Source organism: Ostrinia furnacalis, unplaced genomic scaffold, assembly GCF_004193835.3.
Source record: "Ostrinia furnacalis isolate ACB-3 unplaced genomic scaffold, ASM419383v2 OfSCF7415, whole genome shotgun sequence".
In the NCBI taxonomy this organism is placed as follows: Eukaryota; Metazoa; Arthropoda; class Insecta; order Lepidoptera; family Crambidae; genus Ostrinia; species Ostrinia furnacalis.
In genome coordinates, this window is record NW_021137654.1 from 197,116 (window position 1) to 223,039 (window position 25,924).

Sequence of the window (25,924 nt, forward strand, 5' to 3'; positions counted from 1 at the left end):
GGAGGTGAGTGCGGCCTATTCTGAAGGGGAGAATCAAGATGTGAGATGGTATTTGACGTTGGCGCTGGTCGCTCACCTGAAGTGGTGGTTGTAAGACACCTCGCGATAACTCACCTTGGTGAAGTGGTGGTGGTAGGACACCTCGTGATGACTCACCTTGGTGAAGTGGTGGTGGTAGAACACCTCGTGATGACTCACCTTGGTGAAGTGGTGGTGGTAGGACACCTCGTGATAACTCACCTTGGTGAAGTGGTGGTGGTAGGACACCTCGTGATAACTCACCTTGGTGAAGTGGTGGTTGTAAGACACCTCGTCATAACTCACCTTGGTGAAGTGGTGGTGGTAGGACACCTCGTTGCGCGAGTTGAGCGGCCCTAATGCCCAGACAATAGGCTGCGAGGCGTTGGTGAGCACGGCGCGGTCCAGCTCGTCGGCCGCCCGCAGCGCGCGCTGGTACGTCACGATGGAGTAGCCGTTCACCAGCGCCGCGTTCAGTAGACGCACTGAGTTGGTCTTCTCCTGCAGGAAAGATATTTACGGCTACAGTCATTGGATAAAACTTTACTAAGACTTTTTTTGAATGGAATTTATACTATGAGCAAGACGATCATAACTCCTACACCTATTTGGGGCAACCGTATTTCCAGTCAATGGTTGGCACCATCGGCAAGTGACAGGACCTCATTCTACATTGTCTTCTTAGCTACTAGCTTGTGAGAAGACCACTGTACAGGGGGAGGTCTTGTTCAGCAGTGCTTCTATGGCTGAAATGATGATGATGATGATGAAAAGAATGACGTGACTCACCCCAAGCCTCTCATCAGGACAGGATCCTCTAACTCCCGCGCACTGGCTCTTGGCGTCCAGGTAGTAGTCCACGGCGTATCCCTTGAGCGTGTCCTTGTCCACCCACGCCACCGCCACGTCGCTGCCCACCATCTGCGAGTGCGCCGGGTCGCCAGATATACCGAAGGACATGTACTCGCCGTCCTCTGTGGGAATAAAAGACCATGGAAATGGGTAATCAATCATCTAAGGCTGTCGTCTCCTATAAACGCAGGCCGCGTCACAATGTTTACTATAGAAATGTACTGTTGTGGTCTTTTCAACCGACTTCAAAAAAGGAGCCATCAATTCGACCCGTATGTTTTTTTTTTTTTTTTTCTATGTTTGTTACGCGATAACTCCGCCAATTATGAACCGATTTGAACAAATCTTTTTTCGACGTATAGGTAATACCTCAAGGGTGGTCTCATTTAAATTTAATAATAAAAAAAACAACCCCCAAGGGTGGAAAATTGGGGATGAACTTTTTTATACGCAATATCTCCGCCGATTATAAACCAATTTGAACGATTATTTTTTTGTTGAATAGGTATTATCAAAAGGGTGGTTTCATGCGAATTTGAAGAAAATATTTCACCCCCAAGGGTGGAAAATTGGGGATGAACTTTTTTATACGCAATATCTCCGCCGATTATGAACCAATTTTTTTTGGTCTCAGTGTACTGCCTACCTTCAGTGGTAACATCAAGGTAATAATTAGTTAACTAAAAAGCAAGAAATAAGTAAAATTTTATAAAAAAAAATAAAACCGACTCCAAAAAACCTACACTAAAACGTAGAAAAATAATTACTAATTACCTACTTATTTATTAGGACGAATTATTAATATTTATGTAGGTATACCATGATTGATACTTTTGGAGTCGGTGCAGGCAAACTTTACATGTTTCATAATCTTGGCACCGACTCCAGAAGTATCAATCATGGTATACCTACATAAATATTAATAATTCGTCCTAATAAATAAGTAGGTAATTAGTAATTATTTTTCTACGTTTTAGTGTAGGTTTTTTGGAGTCGGTTTTTTTTTTTTTTCAGACGTTGACGTCGGCATATCGCGTCGTTAGAAACATTTGACGCTGATGCTGATGGCTGAAGCCTCGTATAGCGTTTAATACTAAACCGAAGCCTAATGGATTTAGGACTTCTGATGAGCTCCTGTAACATTGGCGGAACAGTGTGATAACAGTGGTGGAAAACAAAATCATCGTCATTCACAAAAGAAGAAAGATTTATGATGAAAAATTCGAGCTGTGCTGCTTCTGGTGCTATTGGTTCCAAAGGGATGTGGCTGTGTTTCTTGAGTTAGACTTACATCGTCAATCAATGGACTTCTACCGGCTGAAATGGTGATAAGAAAGAAAGAAGCTAGTATAAAAGGCCCGTTACCGAGTTTAGCGACGAGCTGCAACACGATGCTGTCGCCGGCCACCGCCCAGCGCACCTCGAACGCCAGCTCGTCGTGCAGCACCTCGCAGTTCAGCTTCGACTGCAAACAAAACGGTGCGTCAGTAACCACCACATAAGCACGTTATTCCTTCAGCCCCCTCGTGTTAATATTAACAATCGGGGAACCCCTCGTCTATCTCCCGAGAACCGAAAGCAGATTAAAGTGCCAACCCTGCATTGTTGGAATATGTTGTCATCATTTATAATTAGGTCATTTATTCTCCGTTGCAGGAGCACGGCCCTATCTACTTACCTATTTTCAGAGACTGACTATACAACTGAAACAAAAATCCTTATGTAAGGTACCTACATGAAATAAGCTATGTATTAATGTGGTATTAATGTCAAAGCAGTAGGTAGGCACTAAATACGTGTGTTTTCTTTGTGCCTTTTCCCATTTCATCTGCGATCAATTCTCCACGTTCTATGAACCGTATTAATGTGTCTTTGTAGGTACTCATTACAACTACGTACTGGTTTTAGCTTGATAGGCATCTCGTCATTGTATTATGTAAAAGATCACTATCTTGTCTCGTTAGAATACAACAACAACAACGCATCCTGTACCCCAACCAACAGTGCGGCGTATAATCCTCAGCCCCCATAGATCACGGCGGGAGTAATTCCTGCCCTCTTAATATCTGTCCCTGTTCTTTAGAAACGTTGCGGAGGCAAGATGGATGCGGCGACTAAGAGCGAGTGGACGCTCGTGGGCAGCGGCTGAATGCCTGGCCTTAGGACTAAGCCGACTACAAGCGAAGCTAGAAAACTACAGATTATACTGAGTACTTCTCTTTGAAGTCCTACTCAAAAATAACTGATTCTGCCTTTAGCACTGCAGTGCATTGCGAGCGCGTTTTGTGTTTACTGTTGATGTTGATTGGCTGTGTCGCGATAAAATAAAATGATTTCAAATAAGAATTGATGCAGTTATTATTAAGTGATTAACATTATTGAAGATTTTTATTAGTGTTAATACTCGTAACCGACTAATTTTGTTTTAATACGTTTTAAAACTGTCGATAAAAGTTGATTGATGTCTGTTAATGTTAAAATTTCCAGTCAAAGTATAAATAGATAGATATTCGTCAAAAATCTTCGCATATCTTCGAAGCGGATGTGGTCCTATCCCGAACCCATTCCTCAAGAGCCGCTCTCGAGTTTTAAGCCTCCAAATTGAGTGAGATAGTGTTGCCCGCCGACTCCGGCCGCCTGCCCACTATTCATCTGAGCTGTTCCCCGACTGAATGGACGCCATTATTGTGCTCTTTCTATTTTTAGGATTTGTTGTGGGATTAAAGTGACTCTCACTCTTTCAGTAGGGTTTACTTTTTCAGTAGGTCGTACAACTGACATTAAAGTAGGTAATCGGATCTAATAATAAGAAATAAGGGATTATCTTTACTTTATTTCTAGTTTTACAAAAAGATACTAGAGAATTACTTTCAGTAATAAATTAAATCCATTTCAGTATGCCTAGGATGAGCGCTGCGATAAACTTTTATCGCGCCATTTTATCGATTTTTTACAATAAGCCCTTGCATTTGTCGTCTGTAGATTTTATCACGGCGCATATCTTCTTCTTCTTTTCATATCGACAACAAACCTACACAGTGTCACCTCAAAACTCCGCCACAAGAGTGGCGTTGTCAGTAGCACTCATCAAATCCTCCTGAGTGCAGTTGCTTGGGCACTCAGGGCATGACATCAGGTGCTTCATCGACTGGGGAACAAAAAACCGCACCTGCACTCCATGTTTAAGCCATCCAAGAATCCCCACCTGACCAGATTGTCCTTACTACGGCCAACCTGCGTCCGTAGTCTATTTAAAGAAGACTTAGATATTTAAAGAAAAGATATAAAAAAAATTAGCCCAGCTGGATATAGTTTGACCCTATGCCTGCTTGAAACTACGTCAGAATCCTAGCAACTATTGTCAGCCCCTTTATGGGCTATTACAGATTACATGCAGGTAGATAATGATAAATTTCAAAAGCTATGTGGTTCACGTTTTTATAAGGGTCCCATCCTGTAGCTAGATTGGGTTTATATGATATAAAATGATTTACGATAGTAATAAATATGTAGATACAGACCGCAGGAGGTCGCCGCTCACCGCGTCGTTAAAACTTTTCAGTTTAGGGTTGCTTATTTAACTTTGATCATAAAACGCCTGTAAGTCATTGTATGGAAGTACTTTTAGCTTCCTTCTTAGCCGATTTCGTGGGCAGAGTGCCAATTCTTAAGCCAGGCTTAATTGTTTAATTCAATATTGTTTTAGTGAAAACAATTTTGAATTAAACAAATAATAATTAATTATTAATTACAAATAATTATTAATTCCTAGTGAGGAAAATCTTGGTGTCCCACTGACTCGTGAAGAGAGTCAAACAAGTTTTTTTTTCTGCAGAAATTAAATCATCTATAGAGTATGAGAAACTGAAAGCGTTCTTTGTTCGTTCTATAGTAATGATACTGCGTTACATAAATATCTATACTTATAATAAATCTGTAGAGAGGTCAATTCTGTACATGAAATATATTTTCAAAATAACTATCAGGGGGTGATTAGTGATCGATACTGATGCCAAAAATGCAATCAGTAAAATTTTTGTCTGTCTGTCTGTCTGTCCGTCTGTCTGTCTGTCTGTCTGTCTGTATGTTCCTTATAGAAACAAAAACTACTTGACGGATTTTAACGAAACTTGGTACAATTATTCTTCATACTCCTGGGCAGGTTATAGTATACTTAGGAATTCCCACGGGAACGGGAATTAGCGGGAAAATCCTTTTGTATGAAAAATCTAAACCGCTTAAGTTAGACGCTTGAAATTTGGCATGCAGGTACCTTAGTAAACGTAAAGCTTAGTTACAACAGGATATTGCAAAATTCCCACGGGAACGGGAGTTAGCGGGAAAAAACATTTGTATGAAAAAATCTAAACCGCTTAAGATAGATGAAGGGGGTAAAACGGGATCCACGCGTACGAAGTCGCGGGCGGCCGCTAGTGATAAACTTTTATCGCGCCATTTTAATCTATTAAAATGGCGCGATAAAAGTTTATCGCAGCACGCATCTTAGGCATACTGAAATGGACCATACCATAAGCCCTTGCATTTGTCATCTATAGATTTTACCACGGCACATCTTAGCCCAGGTGGATATAGTTTGACCCTATGCCAGCTTGAAACTACGCCAGAATCCTAGCAACTATTGTCAGCCCCTTTATGGGCTATTACAGTTTACATACAGGTAGATAGTGCTCAATTTCAAAAGCTATGTGCTTCACGTTTTTATAAGGGTCCCATCCTGTAGCTAGATTGGGTTTATATGATATAAAATGATTTACGATAGTAATAAATATGTAGATACAGACCGCAGGAGGTCGCCGCTCACCGCGTTGTTAAAACTTTTCAGTTTAGGGTTGCTGCTTATTTAACTTTGATCATAAAACGCCTGTAAGTCATTGTATGGAAGTACTTTTATCTTAGCTTCCTTCTTAGCCCATGTCGTGGGCAGAGAGCCAAATCTTAAATCGGGCCTAATTGTATAATTCAATATTGTTTTCAGTACCCAGTGCCCCACTGACTCGTGAAGAGAGTCGTACTTAGGTACAAGTGGTTTTTTTCTGCGGCAATTAAATTATCTATTGAGTATGAAAAACTGAAAGCATTCGTCGTTCGTTCTATTGCAATGATGCTACGTTACATAAATATTTAAAACTAGCTTTCCGCCCGCGGCTTCGCCCGCGTGGAATTTTGTCTGTCACAGAAAAACAATATCGCGTGCGTATTTGCTCACCGTTTAGACCTACCCTGGACTACGACAAACATTTTAAAACCCAAATCAGCTCAATCGGCCCAGCCGTTCTCGAGTTTTAATCAGACTAACGAACATCAATTCATTTATATATATGTTACAGGAAATGTATGAATTCTAGGAATTGTATACTATTCCTAGGAAATGTATACAATTCCAAAGCTATTTAGGAAATGTATGAAATATTGCTTCAGAGATTTTTTAATACGCACATATCCTAGGACATGTATACTTTTCCTAGGAATTTTATAGAATTCCAATATTGTATTAGGAAATGTATAAAACTAAGCGGCACAAGCGCGGTCGTGTGATCGGGTGCCCCTCAGTACGCCTAAAATTTCATTTAGACAAACCACATTGACCGATAGGTACTTTTAACTCACAACTATTATTGTTTACCCTGAAAGTTGTTTTCGCACTATTATACTTTGGCTGAAAAAAAATTTGCCTATTGGCATACCTTTCTTTCGGCATCACGCATATTACGCTGAAGTATTGGAAAACCCTAATTTTAACATCTCTTTTGTTAAACTATTATTGACATGAAGGTTTTAGTACTCCTGTAGGTGGATAACAAAGTCTCGGTTAGGTTAGGTTAGAATTGCGACCTTACACATAAACAGCGGCCGCGGCGGTAGCGCCATTTAAGTTTCGGAGAAAAAAAAGAAATCTTAATTACATTTCCGATTGCTGTTTAGGAAATGTGTAAATTTCCTAGGAAATGTGTCTAATATAATTTACATCACACATTTCCGGGTGATTTTAGGACTTATACACAAATCCTAGGAATTGTATACAATGACGGATTTCATACATTTCCTGTAACATATATATATATACACAGTAGATTAAAATTTATTTAAAAGGCACGAAAGTACTGAAGCGGAAGAGCTAATATGTTTATTGCTTATAGTGGTTGATATTCGACTGTGTATACTTTTCCTGACTGAGTCCACCACTTCTCCTCAGCATCATCAGGTATGTTGTCCCGAAGTGGTGCCTTCACCACGCAAGCAAGCTATATTTGGGCCATTTAAGTGCCCTGAAATAGGTGAAAATGGGTGCCCGGAAAGTATCCTACATGTTTTGTTGTTTGTTTCAGTCAAATGACGTCCACAGCTGGACAAAGGCCTCCCCCAAGGATTTCCTACATAAAATAATTAGAATGTTTTGCAAAAGCTCTACATTCTCCCTTCAAGTAGCCAGCCCTGCCCGCCATTCAGCGCAGTAGTGAACTTGGTCACCTAGTTATTTCTTCTAGTGTCCGAGCCACACTGCCTCACTGCCGCGCTGACGTTGAAAAACTCTGTCAATTTAGATGTCTAAAGATGGTCTAAAGTTTAAAGTTGATCATATCTAAACTTTAATTGAGTAAGTTAGTAACTATGTATTTACATCTTTTTGTTTTAAATAGATAAGTAAAGTATGGTACTATCGGGGACTCTTCCGCCTGACCACTTTGTAGAAATTTTAGCGTAAGCGCATCGCTCCGGTCACGTGCTCACCCCGTCTCTAATTGGTTACGCATTTTACTATATTTTTACTACGACCAATAAGAGACAATCAGGGCTTAGGTTGCAATACGAAATACCATTGTGCACTTTATTGTCATACGGTTAGGGTTTGAAACGAAATGTTTCTTTTTCTTCAATCTTTCTTAGTTATAAGCTGAGTTGCACCACCTAACTTTGACCGTAGCTATAACGGTAACCGGTGCTTTTTGTATGGAGTTTGTTAAAGTTAAAGTAAGATGGTGCAACTCAGCCTTAGAATTTTAATAATAGAATTTGGTTACAAACAAATAGATATGTATTTTTTTTTATAGTGTGTTTTTANTTAGTAACTATGTATTTACATATTTTTGTTTTAAATAGATAAGTAAAGTATGGTAGTTTAAATTATGGAGTTACGTATAGGTTGAAACAAGAAAACTTTTTAACAGTACTGTAGACCCCAGCTAATTTTTAAGAGGCTAATTAACTCACTGGAAATCAAACCATAATTAATGACTAAATTGTTTGGAAGAAGTTATAAAAAATATAATGAAAAACTGAGATTAAGAGACGAGAGGATTTATGAAGAAAACTATGATGCCCAAATTCCCGAATATTTTTCGTCACATTCCATAAATCCATGGCTCCAAACGTCACATTCCACATTCCGCGCCTCAAAACAAACGCAATCGTTCGCCAAGAAGGATAATCGCCCGGACTCCGCTAGGAATCCGGGGACTTTCTAAAACAGTCCTATGATACAGCATGTTCCATTAATAGTATTTACGTTTTTTCGCTAAAACGAGCAGTATTAAAGTTATTTATTTATTTATTTATTTATTTAAGGCTCACAAAACAAGTTACAGTCATATTCAGGCACAGATAATATTCCATAGATTAATCTAAACCGCAACTCTAAACATGTGTGCACAGAATAACAAATAGAATATGTTATGACAAATAGAATAGAAATTAAAAGTTCTCAAAGTATATTATTTCCTGACTATACACATACTAAAAGGAAAAGGAAGGTTCTCGTAATTCAAAATTATATCCTTACAAAAAAGTTCTCATGATTTCAGCCTTTAGCGGCCTTTATTTATAGAGTCCTCAAACCAGTCATCTATTGAACTAGTTGAAAGGAATTTTCTAAAACTCCCAATAATTTTCTCATAAGTTACGTCTTTACTCCTTTGGAAGAATAACCGTGAAGTCCTCTGTCTACCCGAATATTTTTTGGACAACTAGATTTAATAGTAAATGTGTCACACTCTGTACATTACCGGGTGTAATTTTCTAGTACATTTGTATGGGAGTGCGATGACGCGGCGAGGAGTAATCGCGCGTTACGGTCCCCGCGACCTTGCCCGCCAACTGGACCCGTGAGCGCAATAAAACATATTATACTTCAAAGGTTTACGTATACTAACTGCTACCAAAATCATGGATAAGAGAAAAGTAGAGAGCGAAGTATAGCGCAAAGGGAAAAGAGCCTTGAGCAGTAGCTATGCGCTCTACCGAAATTCGGTTTGTCGTACGCCGTGACGCACTGTGGCAGGTAAAACCATGGGTTGGTAGAGGGATTTTTATCATCATCATCGTCATTTCAGCCACAGGACGTCCACTGCTGAACAATGACTTCCACATAGGCCTCCCCCAATAACTTCCACATCGACCAGCGCCTTCCTGCTACCTTTACAAGGTCGTCGGTCCACGGGTGGACGTCACACGGAGAGGGATTGTACTTTTAAGACTCGTATTTGAATTAGACTTCAAATACGAGTCTTAAGTGTAATCTTAAGAAATGCCACAGAAGGTAAATATGATTTCTCACGAATAGGTTTCAGTCTGTGATTATTCTAATCGTTGTAATTCAGCCAATCACAGTCTTGCTTGAGCTTTAACATATAACCTCAATCTTGTACAAAGCCTTTGAGATGAATATGGACAGTTCAATTTCCGATGCAGCCGGCTTGTGCATGCTCGCGCGGTTCAATGGCGCTAGTTAGTAGTTTTAATTGGTTATTGATCCCGCGCTTTTTCAATAATTGATTTCAGCGATGTCAATGCGTTGTTGATTTCAGTGGCAGAGCCCTTTTGGCTCACACTTTATTAAAAACAACATTTAATTGGAAAAACATGGAAAAGTTCAACGAATGTTTATTAAAGTTTGTACTTAGAAGTTATTAACTTTTTTAANAAATGGGACCACCCTTGCGGTATCCCAACTAATATTATAAATGCGAAAGTAACTCTGTCTGTCTGTCTGTCTGTCTGTCTGTTACGCTTTCCCGCTTAAACCTCGCAACCGATTTTGATGAAATTTGGCATAGAGATAGTTTGAGTCCCGGGAAAGAACATAGGATAGTTTTTATCCCGGTTTTTGAAACAGGGACGCGCGCGATAAAGTTTTTCTGTGACAGACAAAATTCCACGCGGGCGAAGCCGCGGGCGGAAAGCTAGTTACCTATACGCCGAAAAAAGATTTGTTCAAATCGGTTCATAATTGGCGGAGTTATCGCGTAACAAACATAGAAAAAAAAAACATACGGGTCGAATTGAGAACCTCCTCCTTTTTTTTTTGAAGTCGGTTGAAAAGGAAAAGGAAGGTTCTCGTAATTAAAAATTATATCCTTACAAAAAAGTTCTCATGATTTTAGCCTTTAGCGGCCTTTATTTTCATGAATAGAGTCCTCAAACCAGTCATCTATTGAACTAGTTGAAAGGAATTTTCTAAAACTCCCAATAATTTTCTCATTAGCTACGTCCTTACTCCTTTGTAAGAATAACCGTGAAGTCGTCTCTCTACCCGAATATTTTTTGGACAACTAGGTATGGAAACGTGTCTGCCACACTCTGTACATTACAGGGTGAAATTTTCTAGTACATTTGTATGGGAGGGCGATGACGCGGCGAGGAGTAATCGCGCGTTACGGTCCCTGCGACCTCGCCTAGCAACTGGACCCGTGAGCGCAATAAAACATATTATACTTTAAAGGTTTACTTATACTAACTGCTACCAAAATAAAGCTACCAAGAAAAGTAGAGAGCGAAGTATAGCGCAAAGGGAAGAGCCTTAGGCACTAGCTATGCGCTCTACCGAGATTCGGTTCGTACGCCGTGAGGCACAGAGGCAGGTAAAACCATGGGTTGGTAGAGGGATTTTCATCATCATCATCGTCATTTCAGTCACAGGACGTCCACTGCTGAACAATGACTTCCACATAGGCCTCCCCCAATGACTTCCACATCGACCAGCGCCTTCCTGCTACCTTTACCGTCGTCGGTCCACGGGTGGACGTCACACGGAGAGGGATTGTACCTATTTTGATTTGATTGGGATTTTGTAAATTGGACTTCAAATACGAGTCTTAAGTGTAATCTTAAGAAATGACACAGAAGGTAAATATGATTCACGAGTAGGTTTCAGTCTATGATTCAGTCAATCACAGGCTTGCTTGAGCTTCAACATATAACCTCAATCTTGTACAAAGCCTTTGAGATGAATATGGACAATTCAATTTCCGATGCAGCCGGCTTGTGCATGCTCGCGCGGTTCAATGGCGCTAGTTAGTAGTTTTAATTGGTTATTGATCCCGCGCTTTTTCAATAATTGACTTCGGCGGTGTCAATGCGTTGTTGATTCCAGTGGCAGAGCCCTTTTGGCTCACACTTTACTTTATTAAAAACTGCAACATTTTATTGGAAAAACATGGAAAAGTTCAATGAAACTTATTAAAATTTGTACTTAGGTAGATGTTAAAACAGAAGAGTTGCCTGCAAACAGAATTACGATCTATCATGTCAGTGCTGTGTTGAGTTGTTTACAACAATAAACTTTATAGTCTGCAAAATAGGAATCTGTAGATAATAAAAGACGACTTATAAAACATGCTTTATTATTTTTCTGAGTATTATGCTGCTTACAAAATAAAAAGATATCTTTATTAATAAAATGTAAAAATAAAAATATTTATAATAATCACAATCTTTCGAGATTCATCACCGGACTTCGACCAACGGAACAGTACAATTTCGATGTACAAAAATCTTTTATCTTTATTATTGTACTATATCACAGCTAGTAACTTTGTACTGGGTATTTTATCACAATTTTAAGCAGCTATACCTCACTAGGATAGCTAGAAGATCCTCACTAGGATGGCTAGAATAATAATGAAAAACTTTAAAATTTTATGTCGGTGAAAATACGGTTTCAAATTAGATTTTAATTACATTATGTAAATTCACAAAGGAATACTGACCTAGCTAACGTAAAACACCAGAGAGAGAAAATTCTTCATCTGCATAAATGAGAAGCGCGTAGTTTAACAAAAATACATGACATCTCATTAGATGTTTTGTATTTTTACCGGATAAGCCTTATCTTTCTTAATATTTATATCACTACAATAGGATCCCAGTGAGGCACAGCCCAAAGCCAGCAGTAAAAGTTTCGGAAAGTTTATCAGTTGAATCGACGCCCTATCACACTCACACGCTTAGCAGTAGAGAGAGATAGCTAACTTATAACTAATAAATTAGTTAAAACTGGCACTTGCAGTTACCAGCGCCTAAAACTAATGTTACTGGCTCAGGCTCGGCGATTGGCCATGGACTACAAAGGCACAGTCCGACAAGTAAAGACGCGCCATTTCATTTGGACACCTCATAAATATCACTTACTTACCATAGATAGGTAAAACAAATAATTTTAAAGACAGTAGTATTAGAGCGCCCAAAGATCGCTAAATCTTATAAATACTACGCATAATGATAAACAAAATTAATTGGTCTTGGTAATAAAGAAAGCCCCCTGCATTATCCTGAAATAATTTAAATTTTATAATCAACTTCTAAAAGTTCACTGTTAAACACCTATTCATTGAGTACGAGTATAACCATATTTTCCGAGCACCTAAAATACATAAGTTTAAAACTTGCGAAATCAAAACTGGCTGTCCTTATCGAGCTTTGCCGGAAAGCTCTCCGCAGCTTTAACACTATGTTTGCATCGGTGATACTCGATAGTAAATACCGGCGCGTTCGACCTCATCGCCGGTAATTGGCATCATCACGATGATTTAACTGCGGATCAGCTTGCAAAATTGATATTAGCTAATTTCGTATCGAGGTGCGTTGAAAGGATTGGAATTGAAAAGTTAAGCAATGCTTAATGTGGGCAAACTGATGAGTAATGTGTATCATCATGCAGACTCATTGCTATTAAAAAGTGTTTTTGTGTAACTAGGACTGGTTTGGAGAATCAGCTTGGATTGAACAGAATTCTTCTTCTTTTCGTGTCGACAACAAACCTACACAGTGTCAGCCCAAAACTCCGCCACAAGAGTGGCGTTGTCAGTAGCACTCATCAAATCAGAAATTAAACTTAGCTGGTGGGGTTTTTATTTTCATGTTAATATTTAGTAAGGCAGCCTCATTTTGGTTGCTTCATCAAATATATTTTTAACTTTTATAAAAGCAAAGCTGACTGACTAGACTATTCTAATAATGTTGCTATTCAACAAAAGACCAACAGTCCTCACTATGCGCGCCAAAATTGAAATAATGCGAAGGGACAAAAGAGTAATAACGTAAAATAACAGCGCACTTGTCCGCAAACAGTGTAAGCCAAACGAATTAGGCTCCCGAACGTACATTTATGTAAATCTAGCTGGCGATAACTTCACATTTGGGTACACTCAGATTCGTAAAAAGGTCACTCAGATTCATAAAACGGTCAAACATTGGCATCTGCAGTGGTTTTTAGCATAAATTGTCTAGCTTTTAATGTTACAGCGTGCGCCAGTACGCTAAGTGACCACAGGACCAACTGATGACCATTAGAGAAAATAAAAGTTTTTGACTAAACGTGAAAATGGGAGTTACGTTATGTGAATTAACGACCACCTGCTCAATGAATAGACGACCCGAATCGGTGTACAACCACAGATAATTAAAGTTCTCTCAAAGAATTCGTAGTTCAGAATACTTCTCTGTAAACCAGATAAATATGTGTGTGTATACCCTCACAGATTGTAACAATATTAGGTCTGTGCACAGATGTTTAAAGAGTGATCAATTTATTAGGCTGAGTGTACGCCGTTAATTAGATAATCCAACCGCTTCGACCCTTAACTTCGCCACTAAATCATCCGGGATGTTTGTGTTCGCGACGGGACACTCGTACACGACTGTACGAGCATAGTTTAGAGGTGCAGAAGGCCTACTTGCTTTCCTGTAAATTGCCTATTTTGACGTAACAATTCCTAAGGGCATGATGGAGGCAAAAAAGTATTTCATAGCTCATGGTTAGGTTAAAAAATAGATTTTCAGGCTTGAATCATGTCAATTTAGGTTGAACTGTTTTATGATTTTATTTCATGGGTTCTTTCTTTCAGACACCTATGAAGTTTAACAAAAGGCACATTTAGTGGCGATTACATACTTGGAGAAGCATTGTTCCACCTCGTGGATTGAAAACATAGAGGGTGGTCAGAAACCGCTAGATGCAAAAAGCCCAATACGTCTAAACTTGAATGGCTTCTTTGCACTGAACGAACTACTTTACTTTTGCTTTTTAACGAATGAATAGCATAATCACTTTCTGCCTACACGCGAAGACGAACCTTCTGCCTGTTATTCTGTGGCACAACACAACTTTACGAGCGAATTGTTCCGTCGATGATAACTCGGCTGTAAAGGACAATGCCCGATTATAATTTGAATCTGAAATACGTTTTATTGCTATGTTTGTTTAATGACTTTTGTTAGATTACTCTTTATGAGTCTTTATAAAAGTAAAATTCAGGCAAGCTTTTTAAAAGTTGCACAATAAGTGCCTTAATGGTAAAGCAAAACTTTTTATGGACTATAATTATGGTGTCAACAAAAATAGGTCTGCAGCAAATATTGTGATCTATTTTGATATGCCATAGGTCACTAGAATAATATTTGTGGATCGTGACCGACTATTGATATTGCTCTAATTATTTAATCGATTGATCGACCGTGAATTAAGCGCGGAAATGATCAAGATGAATGTAAATTGCTTGCTTTTTGTCTAATTTGTCGATCACGAGGTCACATTGTGGTTTTCCATCAATGAAAATCTTTTTAGTATAGTGGAACTTTCACTAAGCTTTTATGGGCATTGGGAACCGTTTCTTAAAGGAAATTGAACGACCGACGAAATAAATTGTCATTAGCTGGGCTATTAAATGGGTACAAATATGACCTAGAATATTTCAAGCTAGTGATGTTTCCTAATTTGAACCACAACAACCAATAGTGATTGGAGGTATGATCGAGGTGTCTCAAATGAAATGGATCTTAAACCACATCTTTACAAATCGGATTGCGAAACATGAATGAGACGGGATGAGCCGCATGCACTCGCATCGTTGCACAACCGGGCGCCTCTCACCTCCGACCCGCGAACTAGGTCAAGGTCAGCGGCCCCCCTCGTACGAGTACGGCAGCAGCCGGTATCTGTAAGGCTCCTCTGCCTCTTGTCGCCGCTGGCTGAGCAAGCCCCGCTCGTACGCAAGCCTTTGCTGCTCGTACAGCTGACGCTCATAAAGCTGCCTCTCATATTGAGCCCGCTCGTCCTCGGGATACTGATTCTGATACCTCTGATCTTGGAAACCTTGCTGCTGGCGTCTGTCCTCGTTTTGATACTGAATGCTCGGCTGCTGAGCCGGTTCATGATAAACATTTTGCTGCTGCTTTTGATCGTTTTGGTACTGAACTTGCGGTCTTTGCAGGGACTGGTACTGATCTTGCTGCCTTTGCAGGTGATACAGCTTCTGGGCCTCCTGATTCTGCTTTTCTTTCTCTTCTTGATACCGCCTGTATAAGCCGTCTTGATGATCATATTGGCTCTGGTCCTGTTGCTCCTGGTTCAGTCGGTACAAGTCCTGACTGTGCTGCTGGTTGTCGCTTTGTTCCTGCTGGTGCTGGTGCAGGTCTTGCGTCTTCGCGTTTTGATTCTGCTTCTGCTGTTCCCGGTACTGCTGGTAGTAGTCCTGTTGGTTTTGTTGCTGGTCTTTGTACAGGTTGCGGTCGTAGTGGAGCTCATGCGAGGGTTGTATTTGGATGGTCTGGTGCTGAGAGGGGGTGTGGGTGTAGGCGCGGCGGTGCAGGTGCTCGTGGGTGGGCGGCCGCTGGTCGGGCGCGGCGCGCGGCCCCGCGGCCAGGGCTAGGGCGGGGCGGTACGTGGTGGCGTCTACTTTGGCGATTTTCTGGCGCACGCGCGGCGCGGCGGGCGCGGCCTGCGCTGCCAGCGCATCGTTACGGCTCTGCAACAGGAAACTGTCGCTCAGCGAACTCAGGATTGGGAGGGGCGATTCGGGATGGGTGAACAGGAGTCTTGTGAAGATGGTTGAGACTACAGTAAGACACCTTGCGATCTAGCATTCTTTTAGGAAACAGAGACTTGTAAAGCAGTTTGAGACTAGGTAGGACACCTTCTTTCGAGCTAACTTTCTTTTAGGAAGACAATTTTGATAAGATAATTGAGACTACAGTAAGACACCTCTTTCCAAACTAACATTCTCTAAGGAAACAGAGTAGGTATTGGTGAATACTTTATCTTCAAATCATATTACACGAATATTAACACCTCTTAACTAAAAAAGATGTTAATAGCCATTATATCTGTTACAGTTTCTATTCAATACACTTAGAGCTTTGAGAGTGACTTTCATAACAAGAAGACACGAGGGCAACAAACTCTGCAGTATTTGTATTACTTATTTCAAAGTGTACAATATAATTAGCTAATCATAATAATTACAGAAAATACATATTTTACATAATATTAAACTGGCACTTCAGTAACAGGCCCATTGTTCGAATATATCGTTAGAGTAAACGTCATATTTATCATGGCGGCGCTTTCGCATATTTGACCCTATTCGAGTTTTGGCGCGCGGCCAACTGGTCCCGTTTGCAATACAAAAACAGCCTGCTGAAAACGGCCAAATCATATTTTGAACTCGCATTTAAATAATAATTCGGTATTCGCGTCACGCTTGAACCCCGCTGTCTAGTTAGTCATATTTCATGGAAACTCACCTGACATTATGGTTAGCAAGCAAATTATGATCAAGTTGAAATGAAATTATGCAGCAATCTCCTAAAGCTTTAAAACGAATAGATTCTATTGCTATTTATGACTCTTAAACGCTATCACTGAATGACTATAACTCTTGATCAAACATAAATTGCGTAATTGATCCACAAATTCCACAAAACCAGAGCGTGTCTATCCATACCATATATTGGAATCATAATGTGCAAAAATTTAAAGATTTTTTTCTCAAGTGTGGAAATTTTTTGAAAATTTAGAGCCAGCCAAACTTTGCTGCCACAGGATGTGATGGCTGTTTGCCCCTGCACATTACCGGCAGCATTCTCAATATCGTTCGCGAGCGTCACGCCGCCCCGGGTGCATTTCCCAGCAATTGGAATCGTTTCAAATGTAACATGTCAACGAACATCGCGGCGTGCACTGGCCCGGACGAGCTTCATTGCCCCTGGGTTGGGCAGGAGCGGTGCAACGCTTCCAATACGCATAGTGAAAACTGTTGACAAGCTTTCAACCATCGGATCTACAGATTTGATCCAAGATACACAGTATTTGAACACAAATACTACCTCGGATTTTGGTTGCTACGTAATATTTCAAAATAATAAGCAGTTTAAGCACAGAATAATAATAAGGTTTAAGTCCAATCTTGTTCGGTTTTCTATCTGTAGACCCGTCAAGAAAGAGCCCAGGAGTGAGCGATAAATATAAGAAACAACATCTGGTATGTAGTAGTTGAAAGAATACTTAATATTGAAGCTGAAGAAGTGACATGCATGAGCAATATTATTGATGTGATTATGATGAAATTAAAATTGAACTTTAAACACAAACTTTTTAAACATTTAATTAAAGTAGATGAATGGATAAATGTTAAAAGTAACTGAAATTAATTCCATCGGATATTGGAAATGCAAAATGAATTTCCGAATGAAGAGTAGAGGAATTTCCACGAACCCTTGAAATATGATTGAACGATTACATTGTGGATGGCTGGAATTTGATAGCGAAATTTAGTTCATACTCGTTCGGAACTGAACTCGAGTTTAACGGCTGAGTCACGTAATTTAGTTATGGGTCAAATTGTAATAAAGTAGAGAGATATTTTAGTACCGGTATAGCGAGATTCTTGGCAGTGAAATCAAATAAAGTGATTCAATTTCGGAAAGGTTCTTTGATGGCGTACTATGGATAACTAGCGACCAAATCCGGCTGGGGCGGATAACAGTTTACACAAGTCTTTGGCATGAATCAGTCTATACAATAACCTTATCAAAGTTCCTAGTCTCTACTTTTGTGGGATACTTGGTTAATCTACGAATCATCGATGTTGTATTATAAATACTGCACACACTTGCACACAATGGCACCAGCGATTCATCTCGAGTGTGCGCTTGTCACCGCCTCGTTAATATCGTAATGAAGGCTAAGCTTTATTCCGATGATCTCAAGTTCTCACAGAGTTACAAAACCGTTCACATTGACACAAATAAAAAAAACATCCATCCGTGGGAATGGAGAGATCATTGACCTCGACCAAAGTACGTACCGAATCTGCACGCTTGCACAATCTGTATGAGATATTTTTGCAATCGTGTCGTAAGTTCGAGTAAGTTGCAGTGGTCTATATTGTCCAGCTTTATTGTGGATAATATCAAAAGGCTTTGTGTTCATTGTGCCCGTCTTCGTTCTCGTAGACTTTAAACTCATAACGATCATCGTCATAATGGATTGCGATCGTGATCTAAAGCCAACTTATGCATCAAAAATACGAGTAGCAATAGCAGGTAAGCGTACCTAAATGTTAGCCTGATGGCGTAGTGATGCCATGAAGCAGCTTGAAAGCAATGGCTACTGAATATTATTATGTGAGAGATGCACATTAAAAAAATCGATAGCTAAATAGGTAATTCTTACTCCAAAGTAGTCCAAGGACCTGTCCTTTAACTTGGCTTAAGGTAGTATTTTTCTTTATTATGACACCATGATAAATGCGTTCTTTAGCGCATATTAATTTATGTATGGTAATGCAAGCTAATACGCCGCAGATTACACACAATCAGTCATGGTGCCTTCATCAGGGACGTCATTGGGCCCGCGCCAATCGCTGCACACAGCTGCGCGGGACACTCGATACAGATTAACTTCGCTCCCACCTCCCTCTAGGGATGAAACGATTTTCACCAGTCATCGACTGCAATGTACTAATGAAAATACTCTACCTATGGCATGCTTCCATCATTTAACAGTGCATAGTGAAAAACAAAGAAATGGTAAACGTGGTCTAATTAAGCAGAGGAAAAAACTAATTTGAAAAACATCACAATAAAAAAATCGCAATATCGAAGTTTTATAATCGGAAACCGTCCAGACAACACGTATTTTAACATTTTTGTTAAGTACCTAATTAATATGACATATTACTGTACATTGACAAATATCGATAATATTATGTAACATCCCTAAGGTATATTTACTGGAGCTTGTGTAATACACGAAAATTATTCTCAAAAGTAGCTCGCGCGAGGGGGTGGCACTCGTACGTTAATGACGCATCGCTTCATTATAAACGTCATAGTTCCCGGTTAATAATTGTTTTGCTAGAGACATGTATGTAACATGCTGTTAATTTCCAAGCGAAATAATACGGCGTCATGCTCTAGCAATCACTGTTGTAAACACCGTGATGACTCTATAAGTATGGTATATTTTTATAAGTTTACTGATGTATAATTAATTTCATGCTACTTTTGAAATACTTGACCTCAGTCTAAACGTAGATTTATTTATTTAGATAATGGTTGGTTGGTAAAGTAAACAATAATTACGAATTGGCTTCAATGTAATGGTTCTGCCCAGATGGAGTTCGATTCCCAGTCAATGAAGACTGAACTACCCATAAAATATCACTGAACTACCCACAAAATATCAATTTTGTGGTGCAATCAACAATTTCTACTTACCTAGTCTATGAGTTTCGAAGAGTGCACTATGATTAAGAAACTGTCTTTTTGCCGCTTTTTGTCTTAAAAAGCCAAACTTACGGCTAAGTTTCTAACAAAACGAGCGCTGCGTTGTTGTTGGAACTAACTTTGGATTTATATAAATTCAGACTTGGAAAGGACATTTATAGGCTGCGCAAAACGTAGACACTTTTTCTGTACTAATTTAATTTACACAAATTACTAACAGTCCCAAACAAACAAACTCGTAATTTGTACACCGAGGCGGGGTTCGAACCAGTTTTCCTCGGATCTAGAGTCGACCAGTACGACTAATTTGTGTCCAATTGCTTCTATTTGACACCATACAACGCCTCAATTTCCCGTAATGGTATGTACCAATTCGGTAACAAAAGTGTCTACGTTTGGGCAGCCCGTTAAACTGTACAGATGACTGACCTGTGGCGAGACTCCGAGCATCAAGGACCTTTGACTTTTCTAAAGTCCTGTTAACCCCTCGTAGTAAGCTAAATACAAATAGGTTCACAATAGTCCAGCGACAGCGGGGTTCGAACCCGCGTAGCCTTGGCGGGACTCCGAGCATCAAGGACTTTCGACTTTTTGAAAGGACTGGACTGCACTGGAGGGAAGTCGAACTCCCTACGTTCTAACTTAGAACTCCTATGTTCTTCTAGCTAATTTCATTGCGTTTCCAATGACATTTAACTTTCCCCTAGGACAAACTTCGCCTTCACTGTTTAGGTCAAGCTGTGGATCCTGGCTACACAGGAGTTGCAGCGGTGGGAACAAGAGGTTCTAGTCCCGTTTCTGATAGGACTTTGAAAGTGTGGTGACTGAACTGTGACGAGACTCCGAGCATCAAGGACTTTCGACTTTTTTGAGACTTTAAAAGTGTATAAATGACTGACCTGTGGAGACACCCCGAGCATCTTGAGGCTGGGCGGCACGTTAGCGAGCGCCGCGCGCGGCAGCACCACGTGGCCGAAGTTCACCGTGAAGGCCTCGCACCACACCGCGAAGTGCCCGATGTCGAACACCGTCAGCTCCTAAGGACGAGGCGAGGGTTGATTTAATTCACATTCTATAGTTATTTACTTATGTGGGTCGACGATCGGTGAAGGTCGCGGGAAGTATCTGGATGCGGGCAGCGTAGTGGTTGTGGAAATGCTTTGTCCAACGGTAGTAATTTTGCTAAAATCACCGTCATGAATGTAGTTGCCCTGTTTTAGGGCACTCAAAAGTCCCCGTTGTATAACTGGCCCAACTACCGCTTTGGACAAAATATCGGCTGGTGCCGATAAAAACTTGCGGAATAACTCTACCAAAAAAAACACTGAAAAGTTTATATTATTCAACTCTCTTGCTTGAAGCTTGCGTTTTTGTGCTTTCTCTCTGTGTGTGTGTGGTTTTTTTTTTTTTCACTTTTTCTGTCAATTTTTGTTTCTCTCAAGGGCACCTAAGTTACATCCCAAAAGTAGAAACAAAATGAAGCAGATCTTCGCCAAGCAGAAAAAACCCCATTCGTTTCAGTACATTAAAGAGGAGAGTTATTTCTTACATCGATGTTCTAAAACCAATAATATACTTACACCGGGTAGAGTCAAAACGATAGTCTTCTTGTCGTACTTCCTAAGAGGAGCCTCCTTCCCGTTCTCGTCGGGGATACGGATGCCTTGCGGGGACGGGGTCTCGCCGCGGCCAACCCAGAACTTAGCATCTGTAACAAAATTAAAGGTTACAAAAAATCATTTATTTTTATTTACATAGGTTTAATTGCCACTAGGCTAAAACCTCCACATACTTCCTCTCTTTATTTAGAGCCTGAAACTCCAATTTCAGTTTTTATTAGGGATCGCCATGTAATGTGGGGACCAAGGAGATGGAATGAAAGATGATAATTGGTCGACGATCGGTTTAATGAAAATGACTTACATACAGCTAACTTATTAGTATAACTATGCCTTGCACTAAGTCAGTACTGAGGAGGGGTGTGTCATACACTACACTTTTCGATTGTCATGCTATCTTTAAATGCTGCCTTTTAATTTAGGTAAACTTACAACCAATTAGTTCAACCCAAAAACTACGCGCCAAACCACCAATAACTCGATCTTTTTCATATTATGCCAAACAAGCAAAATGAACAGAATATTTCTTGAAACTGTACTCAAGATGTTACGACGCCCAAATCCTTCCTTAACAGGCGTCCGTAACCGTAATGTTCTGCGTCGGGCGATCAGCGCCGGAGTTCAAGTCGCGCCGCTTCCTTCCTCCTCACAATCTGAGGATCAGTAATTTGTTCCTTCCTGATGTGTGGGGTTACCGTAATGACGTTAAGACCTCGTCCCTTCAAGAGACGTATGCTACTTGTTGCGATGGCGAACATTTCAGATTATAGTCCATCTTCTTCATTAGATTTTGTTGATCGTCGATTCCTCTGATTACAAGATATGTTTAGCATATTTAAGTTACATTTAAGTACTACAGAAAGGTTTTCTTTTAATGAACATTACTTTTGATGTGTTACATTAACACGTTTTTGTAAAGATGGTATTTGACAAAGGAGTGTTACATAATTCGATTCATCTTTTCCATGTTAATGGTAGATCATACAATTATTGCACGAGTATATTCCAGCATAGTTCTCAGCATCACCGAAAGATGACTCTATCCACTTTTTAGATCGCAGTAACAAGTTATGTCATCTAGTGGAGAGAAAGACATTTCCTTTTTAGTAGAACTATGACCAAGGAAAATAAAGCTGGAGAAAAATTGCTTGGTAAGTTTTTATGGCGGTTTTTATACCTTCTTGCAGAGCACAATGTGGCAAGCGAAACCAAAATAACGTATTGCCCTAATGCACACGTTAACTCACGTACATTTAGGAAGCCATAACCGTAAACGATGGCTCCCCCTAGCGGAGCGAATGAGAGCAAACAGGACTGGCGATAAACTGCCGGCGATGTCTCTATGCCGTGTGCTGCTTTGATCATGCACTAGGATACAGGTTGTAGATGGGACAATTTCAATATTTGTTCATAGGCATGTACGAGGATGTTTAAGCTAACATTTACTTGTCCCTGAGTGCCCGAGCTACTGCACTCAGGAGGATTTGATGAGTGCTGCTGACAACGCCACTCTTGTGGCGGAGTTTTGGGCTGACACTGTGTAGGTTTGGTGTCGACACGAAAAGAAAAAGAAGATTTACTTGTGACGTTATGTACGCTTTTCATGTTAGTGTTGTTATTAATAATATCAAATTGGCATAACTTGTATACCTAAAGAAACTTAATTCATAAGGCATGTCAATATAATTTCGTGCCTGTGCATGTTTCAGAAAGTTGTTCTGTATGCAAAAGTGAAAATTTTTAATAAGCAAAGGCTCGTGTCCTCTCTAAATAAGAGACTAAAATAACAGCCTGTATACCCACGATCGCGATGTGAATAAATGAATAACTATTAGCCAGGTTTGAGTAACGGTGCGCTCTTAAACCCGCTCCAACGAGCCCGTAATAACCGTGCCCCGGATTGCTGCCTGTACTTTGTAGCGAAATGCAGTCCGACTTATAATTTTGGCCCATATTATACTTGCATACATTAGTCACGGATTAGCGCAAGAATATGTGACCACAATATTGACAGAATGATGTTTCTACATAGGCCTCCCCCAATCTTCTATGTTTGGTGGAGGCCTGTATTCTTCTTCTTCTTGTCGTATCGACAACAAACCTATTTATTTATTTATTTATTTATTTATTTATTTATTTATTTATTTATTTATTTATTTATTTATTTATTTATTTATTTATAATCTGCTTGAAGGCTTACAGAAAGTCCAACGCGCCTACTACTATACAGGCCTATGTCCAGCAGTAGACAACATGTGGCTGAAATCATGATGATGATGTTTCTACTGTATGCAGAGCTAAATAACAAACTGCGGTATTCTTAAACGTAGCTCAATTCCAAAATTGGTATTTGTAAGAAAAATTGTGCTTCTACGCAATATGATTATGTGATGTGACTTTCGTAACAAAAAGTAAATAGCTGAAAAAGATACCAAGTAACCAGCTGCTGTAGCAATATGATAATGCTTATTTAGCTTCGACGTGACGTTTTTCATAAGTTTCATCAAATTTTGTTTTCATCCCGATATTACGTCTTCATGTTGCGACCTCATTTCTACCCGCCATATCTTATGTAAAGCGTCATCCAGCGAAGAATAAGATCGTTGTCGGCGACATTGTCTCGCGACACGACGTAATCGCCGCCGTAAAAAATAACACCTCAGTCGTTTGCGGCGCGTGTTTTGAGCTGTAGAGGAGGGTTCAGGAAACAAAAGATAGCTGAAGATGCTGCTATTTCACCTTGGAGGTGTTATAATTTAAGCAGTATTAAAGTGACAGGCAAAATAAAGGATTCATTATGAGATTTAACAAACACCTTACCACTCCTTAGCGTCGCGCAGTCGGGTAAAAAGGTGCGTGCGGAATGTTTACTGTATAATAAAGTATATCAATGGTGTTATTTTCCACATCCAAACAAGAATGGCCTATTCTAATTTCAATTTAGTCCTGACAGAATTATATCCCCCTAGGGTTATGTCGTGAAAAGCAACGTCGCCCTTTGGTCAAAACTGCATTTGGCAGGATACGCTGCGGCCCACTCGTTTTCAAGGATTTTGTATTATTTCACTCCACAGCTACATCAATAACCACTCACGTTTACACGACACAATTAACGCTCATTCCTCGTCACAACAGCCGCGCTGCATCGGTACAGATTAATTTATTTCCGCTAATGAGTGCGTGGAGATGAGCGTATTTATTAAACGCTCCGATAAATATTGCTGCGAAATGTTTGTTCACGGGTCATTGTTTTGTTCCCATCGATTTATGCAGAGTGTACTGCGGAAGTGTCAAATTAACAATTTCATACAAAAATACACTAATGTAAGAAATAATTTATTCAAAATCAATCACTTATTTCACCGAGCTTGACGAGGTACTGTGCGTTTCATGATTGCGAAACCAGAAATAATGAGTTAATTAAAAATAACATCAAGTAGATTACTGTTTATGCAGCTAAAATGCCCACATTGAAGACAGCAAATGCGATGGCACTACTAAGAAAAAAACAAGATCAAAGTGGATGTAAGATTAGGAAGATGGCATAACTTGCTAACGATTGTGGAGGTTTACACCCTCGTCATTGAAAAACGTTGAGAAAACCACCTTAGACGTCTGGGCAAGCAGGGCACAAGATCATGTGCTTCATTGATCTTAAACGTTACTCGAAGATGAATAGGGGTGAATGTTGTAGAATTAGGCACCTAAATAACTTCAATAGCTCCTTAGCACTCACCAGGCGCCTCTCCATCATAAGAGAAGTTGGGTATGAGCAGCGTCTGCGCGTCCACCACGACCACCGCGTCCGAAGACACGCCGTGCACGCCGCGCAGCGCGCCCACCTTGGCCGGCTTCGGGTACTCCAGGTCACGCGGGATTGACACGTCGCCGAAGTTCACCTGGGGACAAGGAATAAAGGTTAGTGAAACAATACAAAATAGCCATTTGTTGACCTACAGCACTGTTGCCATCTCTCATTCCCATCACTGCGACTCCTATTGTAACCAGGATCTACAGCTTGACCGTAAACCAGGGCTTTCTAAACTGTTTGTTGCGAAGTGAAGGCCAAATTTGTCCAAAAAGAAAGTAAACTTTCATTGGACCCGTAATATAATAATTACAAGAAGGAATTAGAATAGAAGTTAACCATCAACATCTCTCCATGAGAGTTTGATTACATAAAAGTGTCATACCTAATTATATCAAATTAACCAAAAATCATCAATAATTTCACTTTTGGGAAGCCAAACTCTACCATGGTTAGGATCTTAGCATAGAACAGGGCCAGCATAGAATGAATATCACACGCGAAGAGCATTTCCGCATTAAGATGTTGTAAACTTTATTGAGTCTAAAATTTAGAACAGCACATTTATTTTAATTCTAGCACAGGATTAGTAACAACCAGGAAGTCAAAATAGCATAATAACCTCCTTCGTAAAACCTCAATCTCCACGCCAAAACAAACTACTAAGTTCGTAGCTTAAAAACTTAATCCTACTAATTTCGGAGTTCTATTGAGCCAAAGGCTACAGACTAGTTATAATTACTTCTCGGAATCGGTCGGAACGCAAAAAACAAATCGTGCTCTACGGGAACTTCGATTAGCTAGTATAACAAGCAGATGTCGAGAG

General features: G+C 40.0%; 1 protein-coding gene across 4 annotated transcripts in view; it reads right to left on the reverse strand.

Moving 5' to 3' along the window:
* Skeletor (DM13 and DOMON_DOH domain-containing protein skeletor) overlaps positions 1 to 25,924 on the reverse strand; it is an 87,728-nt gene that overhangs the window by 12,765 nt on the left and 49,039 nt on the right. For 2 of the 4 annotated variants that reach the window (XM_028320605.1, XM_028320606.1), the window contains exons 4-9: positions 25,027 to 25,189; positions 21,252 to 21,379; positions 20,571 to 20,708; positions 2,236 to 2,335; positions 808 to 992; positions 325 to 519 (exon numbers count right to left, since the gene is read on the reverse strand). In XM_028320605.1, the coding sequence (XP_028176406.1) occupies positions 325 to 519; positions 808 to 992; positions 2,236 to 2,335; positions 20,571 to 20,708; positions 21,252 to 21,379; positions 25,027 to 25,189 (909 nt within the window). The remainder of the gene's footprint in view (positions 1 to 324; positions 520 to 807; positions 993 to 2,235; positions 2,336 to 20,570; positions 20,709 to 21,251; positions 21,380 to 25,026; positions 25,190 to 25,924) is intronic. The other 2 variants (XM_028320604.1, XM_028320603.1) reach the window with 2 other exon arrangements.